Source organism: Anolis sagrei, chromosome X, assembly GCF_037176765.1.
Source record: "Anolis sagrei isolate rAnoSag1 chromosome X, rAnoSag1.mat, whole genome shotgun sequence".
Taxonomy (NCBI): domain Eukaryota; kingdom Metazoa; phylum Chordata; class Lepidosauria; order Squamata; family Dactyloidae; genus Anolis; species Anolis sagrei.
The window spans coordinates 92,422,997-92,437,517 of NC_090034.1; the positions used below are offsets into that span (position 1 = coordinate 92,422,997).

A 14,521-nucleotide genomic window follows, 5' to 3' on the forward strand; every position below is an offset into this window, starting at 1 on the left:
GCCTGGTACAGAAAGACATCCTCCCCCCCCCCCCCCCCGCCTCTATTCCTAACCTTCACAACATGCACACATTCCCTGGTGCCTTCATGAATATTTCAATGCTTCTTTCACGAGTCTCCCTGCAGAACCCACTTCCAAGAATGGCTCCTTCTGGTTGCGCCATGAATACAGAAAAGGGAATGCCTGTATTTTTAAACCTGGCAAGTCGAGTGACGACGGGGGCCAGGACGGAGGACAGAGGGAGGGAAGTCACTGATTTAGCTCCGGTTTTGTATAGTGAGACTTCCCGATTGCTCTCAGCAAGACCTCCTGCTCCGGATTCAACCCTCTATGTGGTCTTCCAAGCCCTGGAGCGAGCTGATTTAGTTGCAGCTATGGAGTGACACAGGCTTTGTGGCATGCAGGTCATGGCTTTATGGGCTAAAGAAGTCAAGCGGAGAGTTTTTGTTGTTGTTGCTCAGATGCAGATAAGCGCCTGTCAAGGCAGCTGTGTGGAAAGATGGAGTCTGAGGCTGCAAATTGGGGGCTAGCTGCTGCCAAATTCGCTGCCCTCCCCTTCAGCAATGTGCCACTTTTGCCACACAAATTAACTGTGTGCCAGGCCCCGGTCAGGACATGCACAAGTCCTGTGCTCCTTGGCCTTTCTCAACAGAGATCCGTCATGCTGGGCCTTCCCTATAAAATTAAATTATTGAACAGAAATGTAATTTATTTAAATGGATGCAAATTTAAAACAGCTGTTGGCAAGTGCTGGGACTGAGTTTAGTATTATTGTTCATGGCTACGTAACATTAATTAGACTCTAATTAGAAACTAAGGCTGACGACAGACAAAGAGCTTTGGAAAGATGGCGTCAAGGAGGGTGCATTTGCAGTGGGGTACAGTCTGGGATTGTCAGATTGAAAACTGGAGAGGGTTCCTGTACCTTTAATGGTTCTGCAGAAGAAGGGATTTTTGCAAATGTTGCTTGTGATTCAACCAAGATTGCAAGTGATACCTGCTGAAATTCCCTCTTCTGCACAACCACTAACAGCCTCATCACATGGGGTGATTGAAGTGTTCTAGGATGCTTCTGCCCCTTTTTGCCCACGGAGCTCCACGTTGCCCATCAAACAATGTATGGCAACTTTGGGTGGGGCTCCATGGGCAAACTAGCATGGCAGCATGATGGGAAGCTGCTGCCATCACCAACACAGAAGCCACCCAGTGTTCCATAAGGAACAATGGGGCTTTGGCACAGCGGTGATGCTTCCACACATAGGATGGGGACATGTCAGATGGTAGCCAGGGCACCGGGATTGCCTTGCTGCCACTCCACTGCTTCCATGATTAGCCATAGAGGCTGGCAAATCATGGCACCATACCTCATCCATATGATGAGATTATTTGAGTACAGGAGACTTCTCCAATTCTCAGTCTAGAAACATGAGCCAGGGACTCCAGAGACCACGGTTCAAATCCCCATTGGGCCGTCGTCGTCGTCATCGTTGTCATCGTCTTCTTCTTCCTCCTCCTCCTCCTCCTCCTCCTCCTCCTCCTCCTCTTCCTTTTCCTCTTCTTCTTATTGGAAAAATGGCATTCATACCCATTTTGAAAAGGAAAATGATAGCATATCCTTTTGGCAAATATGAATCCCCATGAACATCTGGAGATCACCTTTTGAAAACCACTAGTCAAGGAAAGGCATTACCTTTTTAGAAGTCAACCCTTTGAAAAAGTGATGTTCACAAGCATTCATGTAATGACACATGGCTGTTAAACTGATAAACTATGTCTTTGAACTGCCAGGGACAAAGACATGCCACTTCATAAAAAAACATATGTTTGGCTAGCAGATTTTTGAAAATGTTCTTTAAAGTTGAAATTGCAGTTGCCCAAAACATATATTCTCCCTTGAAACTGCTTAGTTTAAATATGCACTCAGAGGCAAAAACAAAGTCTTCTTTAAAAATAACATATTTTGTTTATTCTGAAACATCTTGTATTGTTTCAGCATACAGGCACATTTCTTATTAAAGTTCAGTTATAAATAGGATGTAGTTTCTCTGTGTTGAGAACACAGGGCATCATTCTTAATCAATAGTTCATAATCCAGTCTTTAAGTATATACCTTATGAAAATCCAAAGTGTATAACTGTACTCACTGCTTCTCAAAGCAAACATATAGTAAACTGTTACTGCATAAGTCCAAATGCAAACTGCTTCCTTGGAAGTCCAAAGCACACCTCCTCCATTGAAGTCCAAAAGCATACTGATAACAAAACGGAGTCTTGAGTCTAAACATGCTCAGTGAAATCACATATCTGTAGTCCCTCCCACACCAAAGAGATCAGTAAAACTGGCAAATCAATATATCATACAATACAGGTTAGCAAAGATATACATTAACAAACAAATACTGAGAGCTTGAAAGGTTGCTGTTTCCATCATCATCAACAACAATTTCATTTCTCGTATCAGGAGTGAACCAAGAGTACATTGTTTGGTTGCATGCTGCATGTCACTTCTGATTATTATTATTATTATTAGCTGTCCCCTGCCACACATTGCTATGGTGATCTGGAAAATAAAGTAATGAGAAAGTGTTGGTTTCTAATATATGTAATTTCTTTTTGTTTGAGGGCAAACAGTATTTCTTGCTGTTTCTTTGTCAGTGTTCATGTGGAGATGGTCTGGTTTGCCTACTCTGGAACATGCAACATATAATTGTCTTTCTTTAGGGGTTTCTTTGAAATCTATGATACTATATATCTCTCTGGGTGTGAATCATATATATCTATCTACATCTATGGCTGGGTGGCTCTTTGTCAGGAGGGCTTTGATTATGTTTTCTTGCCCTGGTGAAGAGAGTTGGACTGGATGGCCTTAAGTATGGGGTTTCTGTGTGGGAAGTTTGCCCCAATTCTGTCATTGGTGTGGTTGAGAATGCTCTTTGATTGTAGGTGATCTATAAATCCCAGTAACTACAACTCCCAAATTTCAATGTCTATTTTCCCCAAACTCCATCTATGTTCATATTTGGGCATATGGAATATTTGTGCCAAGTTTGGTCCAGATCAATCATTTTTTTGAGTCCACAGTGCTCTCTGGATGTAGGTGAACTACAACTCCCATACTCAAGGACAATGCCCATGAAACCCTTCTAGTGTTTTCTGTTGTTAGTCATGGAAGTCCACATTTCGTTCAATTCCATCATTGATGGAGTTCAGAATGCTCTTTGATTGTAAATGAACTATAAATCCCAGCAACTACAACTCTCAAATGGCAAAATCAATTTTTTGAGTGATGGTCACTCTTTGTGTTAGTAGGTGTCTTGAGGCCAAATTTGGCAGCAATTCGTCCAGTGGTTTTTGAATTAGGTTAATCCCACAAACAAACATTACATTTTTATTTATATAGATTATTATTATTATTATTAATAATATTATTATTAATAAAGGTAAAGGTAAAAGTTTTCCCCGGACATTAAGTCCAGTTGTGTCCAACTCTGGGGATTGGTGCTCATCTCCATTTCTAAGTCGAATAGCCGGCGTTGTCAGTAAACACCTCCAAAGTCATGTGGCTAGCATGATTGCCTGGAGTGTGGTTACTTTCCTGCTGGAACAGTACCTATTGATCTACTCACACTGTCACATTTGCATATTAATATTAATAATAATTACTATTATTATTACTAATTTATTATTATTATTATTATTATTATTATTATTAACTTTATTTATACTCTGTCTTTCTCCCCATGGGGACTCAAGATGGCTAACAATCCACACTAGACAAGTTTTAAAAGTGCAATACATCAGTTAAAAAAACAAAAAATAGTAACAGTGTGATAAAAACAGAATTAAAATACAATGAATATACTAAAATGGCCTTTAAAACTCATCCCTAACCCCTGTCCCAATCCCACCCAACCTTCCCACAGCCTGCCCCTTGTCCTTCCCCAAATACCTGTTGGCAGTAGACTTTGAGCAAGTCATACTCTCTGGCCCCTTCTACACTGCATATAAAATCCAGATTATCTGCTTTGAACTGGATTATATGACAGTGTAGAAGGGGTCTCTCAGCCTCAGAGAAAGGCAATGGCAAGCCACTTCTGAACAAATCTTGCCAAGAAAACTTTTGCGATAAGGTTGGAAATGACTTGAAAGCAGATATCAAGAACAGCAACCCCAAATACACATTAGGCTTTTTTCCTGTCCCACCATTGGCTCTGGACAGACAAATTTGGCAGGTTTTTCAAGCACCACTTCTACAAAACCTGCAAATAGAGGTAATCTCAAGAAGTGGGATTGATCCACCCATAAAGATGAATGGAAGAAGATACCACCCCAAAGGGCAACCGACTGATTTTAATAGTGCATCCACTTTGTAGAATTAATGCAGTTTGACAACACTTTAAGTGCCATGGACCATGTTTTGATTTGTAGTTTGGGGAGGTACCAAACTCTTCAGCAGAGAAAAGACCTTACAGCTCTTATAATTCAAATGTATTGAGTATTTTAAAAATGCATTACACATTACTTGTAACCTATTACAGTGTTCCCTCACTACTTCGAGGTTCACTTAGATTTTAGCATTGGAGTCACAATACCCAAAATGTAATTTCCTCCTATAATGATAAAAAAAATACATTTTTGCACATTGCTAGCATTCCAGGGGGTGGCAGTAAAAGCCCATTATGATCCCAGGAAGCTTCCTCATTCATACTGTGTTGGCTGCTGGTTTTTCTTCCTCCTTGCTGTCTTTCCTGGCTGGCAACAGCTTCTCCAGAACTTGTCTGCAAAGAATTACAAATACATAGTGAGTTCTAATTTATACTTTCCTCCATTGAGAGATAACTAAGCGCCCTTCTACACAGCCCTATAACCCAGAATATCAAGGCAGAAAATCGTACAATATCTGCTTTGAATTGGGTTATCCACACTGCTATATATCCCAGTTCAAAGCAGATAATGTGGGATTTTATTCAGCTGTGTGGAAGGGGCCTGAATTACATTGCAAGGGGAATGTTAAAGGATAATGTTACACCTTGGTGTAACTGCAACACATAGGCCCCTTCTACACTACACTACATTATTAAAGCAGATAATCCCCATTATCTGCTTTGAACTGGATTATATGAGTCTACACTGCCATATGATCCAGTTCAAAACAGATAATCTGGATTTTATATGGCAGAGTAGAAAAGGGTCTAAGAATCTTGATGTCTTCAAATGCAATACTGTGCTTAACATCTGAACAGAAATTCCTGCTGGTAAGCCTGGAAAGTCTTACACTTACATCACACTAGAGAAAAAATCCACTGAAAATCTGGTTTCTGCCTCCTGCAGAATTCTGGGGTTTGTAGTTTAGTGAGGCTGTTAAGGTTCTCCCCTAACTACAAAACCCAGAATTCTGCAGGAGGCAGAAACTGGATTTTCAGTGGATTTTTTTCTGTAGTGTGATTAAAGTGGTGTTCTCTCAATTAAAAAAATGTAATTTTTTATTTCCCTGGAATGTTTGTGCCCTTTACCCCACCGATTGCAGGGCCAAATGGTACCTGTATTTGCATATAAGTAAAGGTAAAGCTTTCCCCTGACATTAACTCTAGTTGTGTCCAACTTTGGGGGGAGGGGTGGTACTCATCTCCATTTCTAAGCCGAAGAGCTGGTGTTGTCCATAGACACCTCCTAGGTCATGTGGCCAGCATGACTCCATGGAGTGCCGTTACCTTCCCGCAGAAGTGGTACCTATTGATCTACTCACACTTGCATGTTTTTGAATTCTTAGGTTGGCAGAAGCTGGGCCTAACAGCGGGAGTTCACCCCGCTCCCTGGATTCCAACCGCCAACCTTTCTGTCAAAAAGTGCTGCAGCTCAGCGGTTTAGCCTGCTGTGCTACCAGGGGGCCCCTATTTGCATATACTGGATTGATATTATGAGATATCTTGAACACAGAGCCTAAACACCCAATTTCATTTATGTTCCATATGCAGTTGATGCACGTAAACCGAAAGTAATTGTGTAGTATCTTGGCTTATCCTTTTGATGGTATTGGCTTTCATAGTATTTTAGATTTCAGAATGCCAGATAAAGTATGCTCAACCTGTAGTCTAGTAAAACACAGTAGATTATAAATGTAACAATCGCACACTTAAAACAATCAGTAAAAGCTGTAAAATGATACAATACTTACTTATAGGAATACCTAACCTGGGAAATATTACTGTAATTTGACCTCTGAAATATAATTGCAATTAATGACTTTCTAAAAGTAACGTTCCAGGACTGGACTATCCCCAAGGTTCCTGTGTTGACCCCACTAATTGCTTTTTCAAAAAAAAAGGAGGCTATTTAACTAAATTATGGTAGCACTGGTGGAGTCAGGAATGAGTTTCCAACACACAAATTCATAATTCGAATGTTGATTTGCTCTCCTTAAACGTTACCCTAAAGGTGGCCATCTTGACCTTCATAATGGTGGGTCACCAAGCTTGGAAGACAGACAAAACTGTTATCTCTCTCTTTCCTGCTCCATGTATTGCAGTGTTGCTCAACCTTCCTAATGCCGCCACCCCTTAAGTCAGTTCTTCATGTTGTGGTGACCCCCAACCATAACATTATTTTCGTTGCTACTTCACAACTGTAATTTTGCTACTGTTACAAATTGTAATGTAAATATCTGATATGCAGGATGTAGTTTCATTCATTGGACCAAAAAAAAAAATACAATTCTTTATTGATTAGTCAATTTTGACCATATCAAAACATACAAAACATACACATACAGTAAAACCATATATGAATACGAGGCATCATGGCCTACTGGCCTGTCAACCCACTCCTAAATAATTGAGCAACTGTGAGATAAAAAGGTTAAAAGATTAAAATTGTTTAATTCCTTAAAATAGGGTTAGAGTGGGGGGCATGGGTAGGTAAAACTAGTGGCGTGTCCATATTAAGTTTTTAAGTTTGAGTTTTGCTGATGGCAGCAAGGTCGCCTCTCTCTGCTTCCATCTTCTCACGGATGGCCAGCGCTTTTTGGATAAAAAGGGTCAATTTTAAAATAGAGTTTTTATCTGAACCCTGTCATTGGACCAAATTTGGCACCAATACCCGATACGCCCAAATTTGAATACTGGTGGGGTTGAGGGGAATTGATTTCGTCATTTGGAAGTTGTAGTTGCTGGCATTTATAGTTCACTGTTCACATACAATCAAAGAGCATTTGAACTCCACCAATGATGGAATTGAACCAATCTTGGCCACAGAATTTTCATGACCAATAGAAAATACTGGAAGGATTTGGTGGGCATTGACCTTGAGTTTCGGAGTTGTAATTCACCTAAATCCAGAGAGCACTGTGGACTCAAACAATGATGAATCTGGACCAAATTTGGCACAAATAATCAATATGCCCCAATATTAACACTGGTGGAGTTTGGGGAAAATAGACTTTGACATTTGGGAGTTGTAGTTGCTGGGATTTATAGTTCACCTACAATCAAAGAGCAGTCTAAACTCCATCAACGATAGAATTGAACCAATCTTGGCACACAGAATTCTCATGGCCATCAGAAAATACTGGAAGGGTTTGGTGGGCATAGACTTTGAGTTTGGGAGTTGTAGTTCACCTACATCCAGAGAGCATTGTGTACTCAAACAATGATGGATCTGGACCAAACTTGGCACAAATATTCAAATGTGAACACTGGTGTAGTTTGGGGAAAATAGACCTTGAGTTTTGGGAGTTGTAGTTGTTGGGATTTATAGTTACCTACAATCAAAGAGCATTCTGAACCCTATCAATGATAGAATTGGGCCAAACTTCCCACACAGAGACCCCCATGACCAACAGAAAATATTGTGTTTTCTGGTGGTCTTTGGCGACCCCTCTGACACCCCCTGGCGACCTCCCCCCAGGGGTCCCAACCCCCAGGTTGAGAAATACTAATGTATTGGACCAGTCAAAAATGTACCAAATACATGACACAAATAATGCATTTTCTCTTTCCTCCTGTTCCTTCCCAACTTCACCCTTTTCAGTTCCGCTTCTCCCTGCTGTTCTTTCCTCTCCTCTGGCTGTGCGTGTAGGGGATTCTGTTTCTCTCCCCATCCCATTCCCCTTACCCTCTTTTCAGACTCAAACCACTATTATCTGGAGAAGGAATACCACCATCCTGGCCATGGGGAGCCTGCACCCCAATTTCACCGTTGTGGTAGCCCCCAGCTTCCGTCCTCAGTTCAGGGTGGACCCTTTGAGTGGCAACCTCAACATCACTGCAATGACTCCTTCCAATTCTGGTGTCTACACAGTGGAGATTTTCCCTCTGGGAAGCTCAGCACAGAAGGAAAACATCACTGTTCAAGTGTATGGTGAGTACCAAGTTTACACTCCATTGGCAATAGGACATGTCGACTCAAGGCATGTTGAGAAAGAAGCTGGGGGGAAAAGTCATTAGGTCCATTAGGAATGGAAAGAATATCTGTATCTATTCATTCCCAAATTTTGAAGCAAGAATTTTCTGACTTCTTCACTGTCAGAAAAAATAATAATAAATCAATAAGAATGCTGTGCTATTTCTTCCTGGTAGATTTGGACCCCTTCTACACTGCCAGATGATCAAATCAGATAATCCATATTATCTGCTTTGAACTGGATTATATGAGTCTACACTGCCATATAATCCAGTTCAAGGCAAAAAGTCTAGATCTTATATGTCAGTGTAGAAGGGGCCTTGGTCCCCTATAACCATGGCGTCTGCATCTATAGGTAACACAGCAATGACTTAAAAATGCAAAACAAAAACATAAGAAATGTTGGTTTTTGCCATTTTATATAAGGAAGACGATTTTACTGGGACCCCTGGTAGTGCAGCGGGTTAAATAGCTGAGCTGCTGAACTTGCTGACCGAAAGATTAGTGGTTTGAATCTAGGAAGTGGGGTGAGCTCCAGCTGTTAGCCCCAGCTTCTGCCAACCTAGCAGTTTGAAAACATGGAAATATGAGTAGATCAATAGGTACCGCTTCTGTGGGAAGGTAATGGCGCTCCATGCAGTCATGCTGACCATGTGACTTTGGAGGTGTCTATGGGCTACACTGGCTCTTTAACTTAAATAAGGGGGGGGGGGAAGGGAAGGGAAGGAGAAAGGGAGAGAGGGAAGGATGGAAGGACAAAAGGGTGGAAGGGAAGGATGAAAGGAGAAAGAGCAAGGTAAGAAAGGAAGGGCAGGATGGAATAAGAAAAGAAAGAGAGAAGGAAGGAAGGAAGGAAGGAAGGAAGGATATGATGGCATGAGAGAGGAGGGTCTGAGAAAAGAGCTCAATGGGCTGCATCCAGCCCCCAGGCCTATGTTTGCCCATATCTGATCTAGACCCATATAATACAGTTCAAATTGCATTTTTAGCCATGTAGATTCAGTCTTTGCCTTGTCTGTGTCTTTAAATATATGTGTAGGGATGTGCGTTATTTATAGCATTTGTATATTGGATTTTTGACCAGGAAAGCTCCTTAGCACAACTTAGATTTCTTTTAACAAAAGGAAGACACTACCTGTCCCCAGTGATGGAAAAAAATATCTGAATGCTTGGGGAGGGCTGTTGTTGTTGTTTATTTGTTTAGTTGCTTCTGACTCTTTGTGACCTCATGGACCATCCAAGCCAGAGCTCCCTGTCATGGCCACCCCCAGCTCCTTCAAAGTCAAGCCAGTCACTTCAAGGATACCATTCATCCATCTTGCCCTTGGTCGGCCCCTCTTCCTTTTCCCTTCCATTTTCCCCAGTATCATTGTCTTCTCTAAGCTTTCCTGTCATCTCATTATGTGGCCAAAGTACTTCATCTTTACCTCTAATATCCTTCCCCCCAATGAGCAGTCGGGCTTTCTTTCCTGAAGTATGGACTGGTTGGATCATCTCATGGGTCAAGACGTTCTCAGAATTTTCCTCCAACACCACAGTTCAAAAGCATCTCTCTTCCTTCACTCAGCCTTCCTTATGGTCCAGCTCTCACATCCATAGGTTACTATGGGGAATACCATTGCTTTAACTATGCAGATCTTCATTGCCAATGTGATGTCTCTACTCTTCACTATTTTATCGAGATTGGTCATTGCCCTCCTCCCAAGAAGTAAATGTCTTCTGATTTCCTGGCTGCAGTCTGTCTGCAGTAATCGTCACGCCGAAATACAAAGTCTGCCACTGCCTCTGTTTGCCAGTTATCAATCACTCAGGTTGTCTTGGTTTTTTTATGTTTAGCTGCAACCCAGCTTTTGCACTTTTTTCTTTCACCTTGTTTAGAAAGCTCCTCAGCTTCTCCTCACTTTTGGGCATCAAAGTGGTGTCATCTACATATCTAAGGGGAGGGGTAAGAAATGAGCTTTTTAAGTAACTGAAAATGACAATGAAGAGATTCCATCAAGACCTCAAATAGACTCAACTCCCCATGTCATACATCCAACTGGCTTGGAAGAGCCAGGCAATGATCCTAGAAGGTTTTCGCTTTCCAGATCCGTGGTTGACTTACCTCCCATACACTTGCTGTCGTGTTTGGTGGGCAATGAGGGAAAGCAGCAGAAAGTACAAGAAGGCCTACTTTGTTCTAGATCCTTGACTGCCATATCCTCGCATCTTATACATGTGTAGGTCAGGAAGATTTCACACACACACACACACACACACACACACTGTTGGATGCCTTCTCCCTAGGTGAGATCTCTTTGACAACTCATAATTTTTGAAGTATGAAGAAAATGGATTCAATTATTCATCCTCCCTTGCAAGAACGGACCCTTTAACACAGCACATCCCTCCCTGAGGCTTAACAGTTGAAAAAAGATGCAGCACAAAAGAAAAAAGTATGGGAGGGAAAAGAAAAACAAAAGTTGGCTATTAGTTCATGAGGTTATGAGGTTTGTCAGTTTAGTGGAATGAGCTGAAGGATGTCAGCCAAGATCTCACAAGGCTGGTTTCTCAAAAGCACTGAGGTGATGGTGGTCCTCTTTTCTTTCTGTTCCTCTGCTACACTCTGGGTCAATGTTTTTGCAGTTCTCTAGTGTGCTACCTGCATGTCCAGTGGATTCATTTTTCTTTCATCTCCATGGTTTGCCTTTCAGCACTGAAAAAAATATATTGGGTATACTATCAGTAGACCTCAGTCCCACATTGATATCTTTGCTCCCTCTTCCTTCACACGCACAATTACATTTGCTGAAGGCTCTTCACCTCCAGCTACATGTTGAGTTCATATGCTGTGTATTCCAGAAGAATGAGTTCCCAAACTCACCTTGCTTGACTACTGCAGCGATCCAAGATCCAAGGCAAAGAGCTGAAAGATCTTGGATCTCTTCTTGTTTTGAGTCGGTCAGAGACACAGAAAAATGACCCAATTTCCTCTTTTTTTCATTCTTGTCCCATTCAAAGTTTAATGATACGATATTCCTCCATTGTATTAAACAAAGGCAGAATAAAACAGTAGAGGGGAGGTAAGCCAGATGTATCACTAGATGAGGAGGAAGCAAAATGAGGACACCACACACACACACACAATTGAGAATTCTTCCCCTTCAATAAAGTTCTCCTTGAAACCCCAATTTTTCTAGCATTTCATTAGCTCAAAACCTGAATTGAGCATTTCAAAATACAGTTTTGAGCATCCAAAGAAAAGGGGAAAAGTTACCCAAGAAGACGTTACTTCATCAAATATAAACATTTGTGATGGGAAAGATTTTCAATGACTTACTTCTCTGCAATACAAGAAATTTGGGGGCTGAAAAAAAAGTCATGGATACAGGATTATTTTTGATGGAAGAGCTCACTCACTTTGCCCCCTCTGTCCCCATTATCTATACCAGGCATGGGCAAACTTTCTAACTTGGGGGGCGCATGGTGAACCAAAGAGCGGGTGGGCGGATCAGGAGGGAGGGGGATCTCCCTAAGTCCCCTCCCTGCCCTTTTCCTCCCCTTCCTGTTCTTTTTCGCAGGCAGAAAGTGAAGGAAAACACAGGAAATGTCTGGATCCCAAAAGGGTTGGCCTTGGTCAGGATGAGATGGTGGATGGGAGATAAAAAGTGTATCCATTAGATCATATATTGTCTACCACTGATACAGAGTCCTGCCATTTGAAACCATTGCTCCCTTGTTCCCTGGTCTCTAGAGCAGCAGAATTCAGTCCACCAACCCCTCCTCCTCAATGGGACACCCGTTGAAATCCTGAAACATGGTTCTCATGCTCTCTCTATACCTTCCCTTCTCCCAGGTAAACATCCCCCAGAAGGAAAGGAGGAAGGAAAAAGAGAAGGAAGGAAGAGGGGAAGAGAAGGATTGAAGGGTGGAAAGGAATGTGGGAGGGAGAGAGGGGAAAGAGAGAATGAAGGAAAGACAAAAAGGAAGGGAGGGAGGGAGGAGAAAGAGGGAGAGAGGGAAGGAGGGATGAAAGGGAAAGAACGAGGAAAGGATGGAAGGGAAAGAGGGAAGGAGAAAGAGGGAGGTAAGGAAGGAATGGAAGGGAGAAGGAAAGAAAGAATGAAGGAAGAATAAGATGCTGAGAAGGAGCAGGGCCTGAGAAAAGAACCCAAGGGGCCACATCTGACTCCCGGACCTGATATATACATACCTGATATATACACTCAAAATAAGACCATCACCTATAAGCATTGGTTCTTCAAGCATCCCTTGAGCTTCAGGAGAAGAATAGAAAGCTGGAAAGGTCCCCGTAGTTATGTAGCAGAAGAATGTTAGAAGGGAGGCAGGACTACAGGGTTCATGGCTCAAGCTAGGGTGTAGTGGAAACTAGTGGTTTGAGGAGAAGAGTGGTGGTAGCTATCACATCCCATTCCTATGTGTTTTCTCAGAGGAGATAGGTGATGTCTCTGTGATCCCGCCATCTGCTGAAGCAATGGAAGATGACAGCTCAGTGGCCATGAACTGCACCCCAGTCCATGGCTCTGTATCGTGGACCAAGGATGGGCAGCATCTTGGTGAAAATCCGCGATATTTGCGTTCTGCTGGCTACTTGCAGATAAGAAGCCCACAACGCACAGACACGGGAGTTTACCATTGTACCATCTCCAACCCGTTTGGTAATGGGACTGGCACCTCGAACCTTACTGTCAATTGTGAGTATACAATACAGGCAAACAGTTTAATTATATGCGATGTTATACACTAAAAACAATACAGTGTAAGGGTTTGAGCCTACTCTTTAGTCTCATACAATTATGGCTGAACTGTCTTTGAATATAACAAGGGGTGCTTCCATACATAACGAAAACCCACGCTGAAACGGGTTAAAGTAACCCACTTTGGTTCAGGTTCTAGTTCCCACCCCACAACCCATATCCCATTTTCTCTGGGGGTGAATTTGGGATAGCATAAAGCCACCCCCTTGCCCCGATTTTAGCCCCTAAAACTTACTTAAAGGCGGCTGCCAGGCATGGAGCCTGTTTATAAAGTTATCCTGGCATGTTAAATGGCGTGTAAGGAGATGGGAGGGGGAAAAGGGAAATCCTTCCCCCTCTGCCCATCTCCTCACACACCATTTTAGTGTTCCAGGAGAACTTTACAAACAGGCTTCATGCTTGGCAGCTGCTTTTAGATAAGTTTTAGAGGCTAAATTCAGGGCTGTGGGGGATGAGGTAGGAACTTTGGACCTGAAAATGCAAGATGGCTGTGTTGATTGACCCCTGTGTCAATCCCCACAGACCCAATACCTCATTCAACCTGGATATTTCACTAAGATCCAGATCTAATGCAGTACGTAATTACAACTCGAATAGATTACTGCAACATGCTCTACGTGGGGTTACCTTTGAAGACTGTTTGGAAGCTTCAAGTAGTCCAACAGGTGGCAGTCAGGTTTCTAACTGGAGTGACACACATGGAGCATACAACCCACCTGTTGAGACAGCTCCACTGGCTGCTGGTTTGCTACCGGGCACAATTCAAAGTGCTGGCCTTAGCCTATAAACCCCTAAACGGTTCCGGTCCAACTTACCTATCTGAACGTATCTCCCTCTATGAGCCAGTTAGAGCATTAAGATCAGCTGAGGAGGCCCTACTCTCAGTCCCATTGCCCTCGCAGATGCGACTGGTGGGGACCAGAGATAGGGCCTTCTTGGTGGTGGCTTCTCAGCTGTGGAACTCCCTCCCCAGAGAGATCAGGTCAGCCACCTCCCTTCTGACATTGTTGCTTTTCAAGCAAGCATCACTATGGGGAGGGGGTAGAGAAGGGGTCTACATTGTTAATTGCAGCAGTAATAGGTTTCATGCTTACGTCTATATTTGATGTTTTTATAGTTTTAATCTACATTTACTATATATGATATTGATTTAGATATGTGATATTTTAATATATTTGTGAGGCATTGAATTTGCGATATATTATGTTGTAAACTGCTTTGAGTTCCCCCTGGGGTGAGAAAAGCGGTATAGAAATGCAGTTAATAAATAATAAATAAATAAGCATCTGGGGAGTGAGATTGAGTAGTCAAGAAAACTTCAGGATTGGTGCAATGTTTTATGGGTTTTTTTACGTTTGTCAGTGTCTG

At 42.3% G+C, this 14,521-nt stretch overlaps 1 protein-coding gene across 1 annotated transcript in view; it reads left to right on the forward strand.

Annotated features, from left to right (window-relative positions):
* The first annotated feature begins 8,732 nt into the window (after positions 1-8,732).
* LOC137094853 (V-set and immunoglobulin domain-containing protein 10-like) overlaps positions 8,733-14,521 on the forward strand; it is a 35,836-nt gene continuing 30,047 nt past the window's right edge. Inside the window, exons 1-2 of the mRNA XM_067460771.1 lie at positions 8,733-8,751; positions 12,827-13,090. Of these exons, the coding sequence (XP_067316872.1) occupies positions 8,733-8,751; positions 12,827-13,090 (283 nt within the window). The remainder of the gene's footprint in view (positions 8,752-12,826; positions 13,091-14,521) is intronic.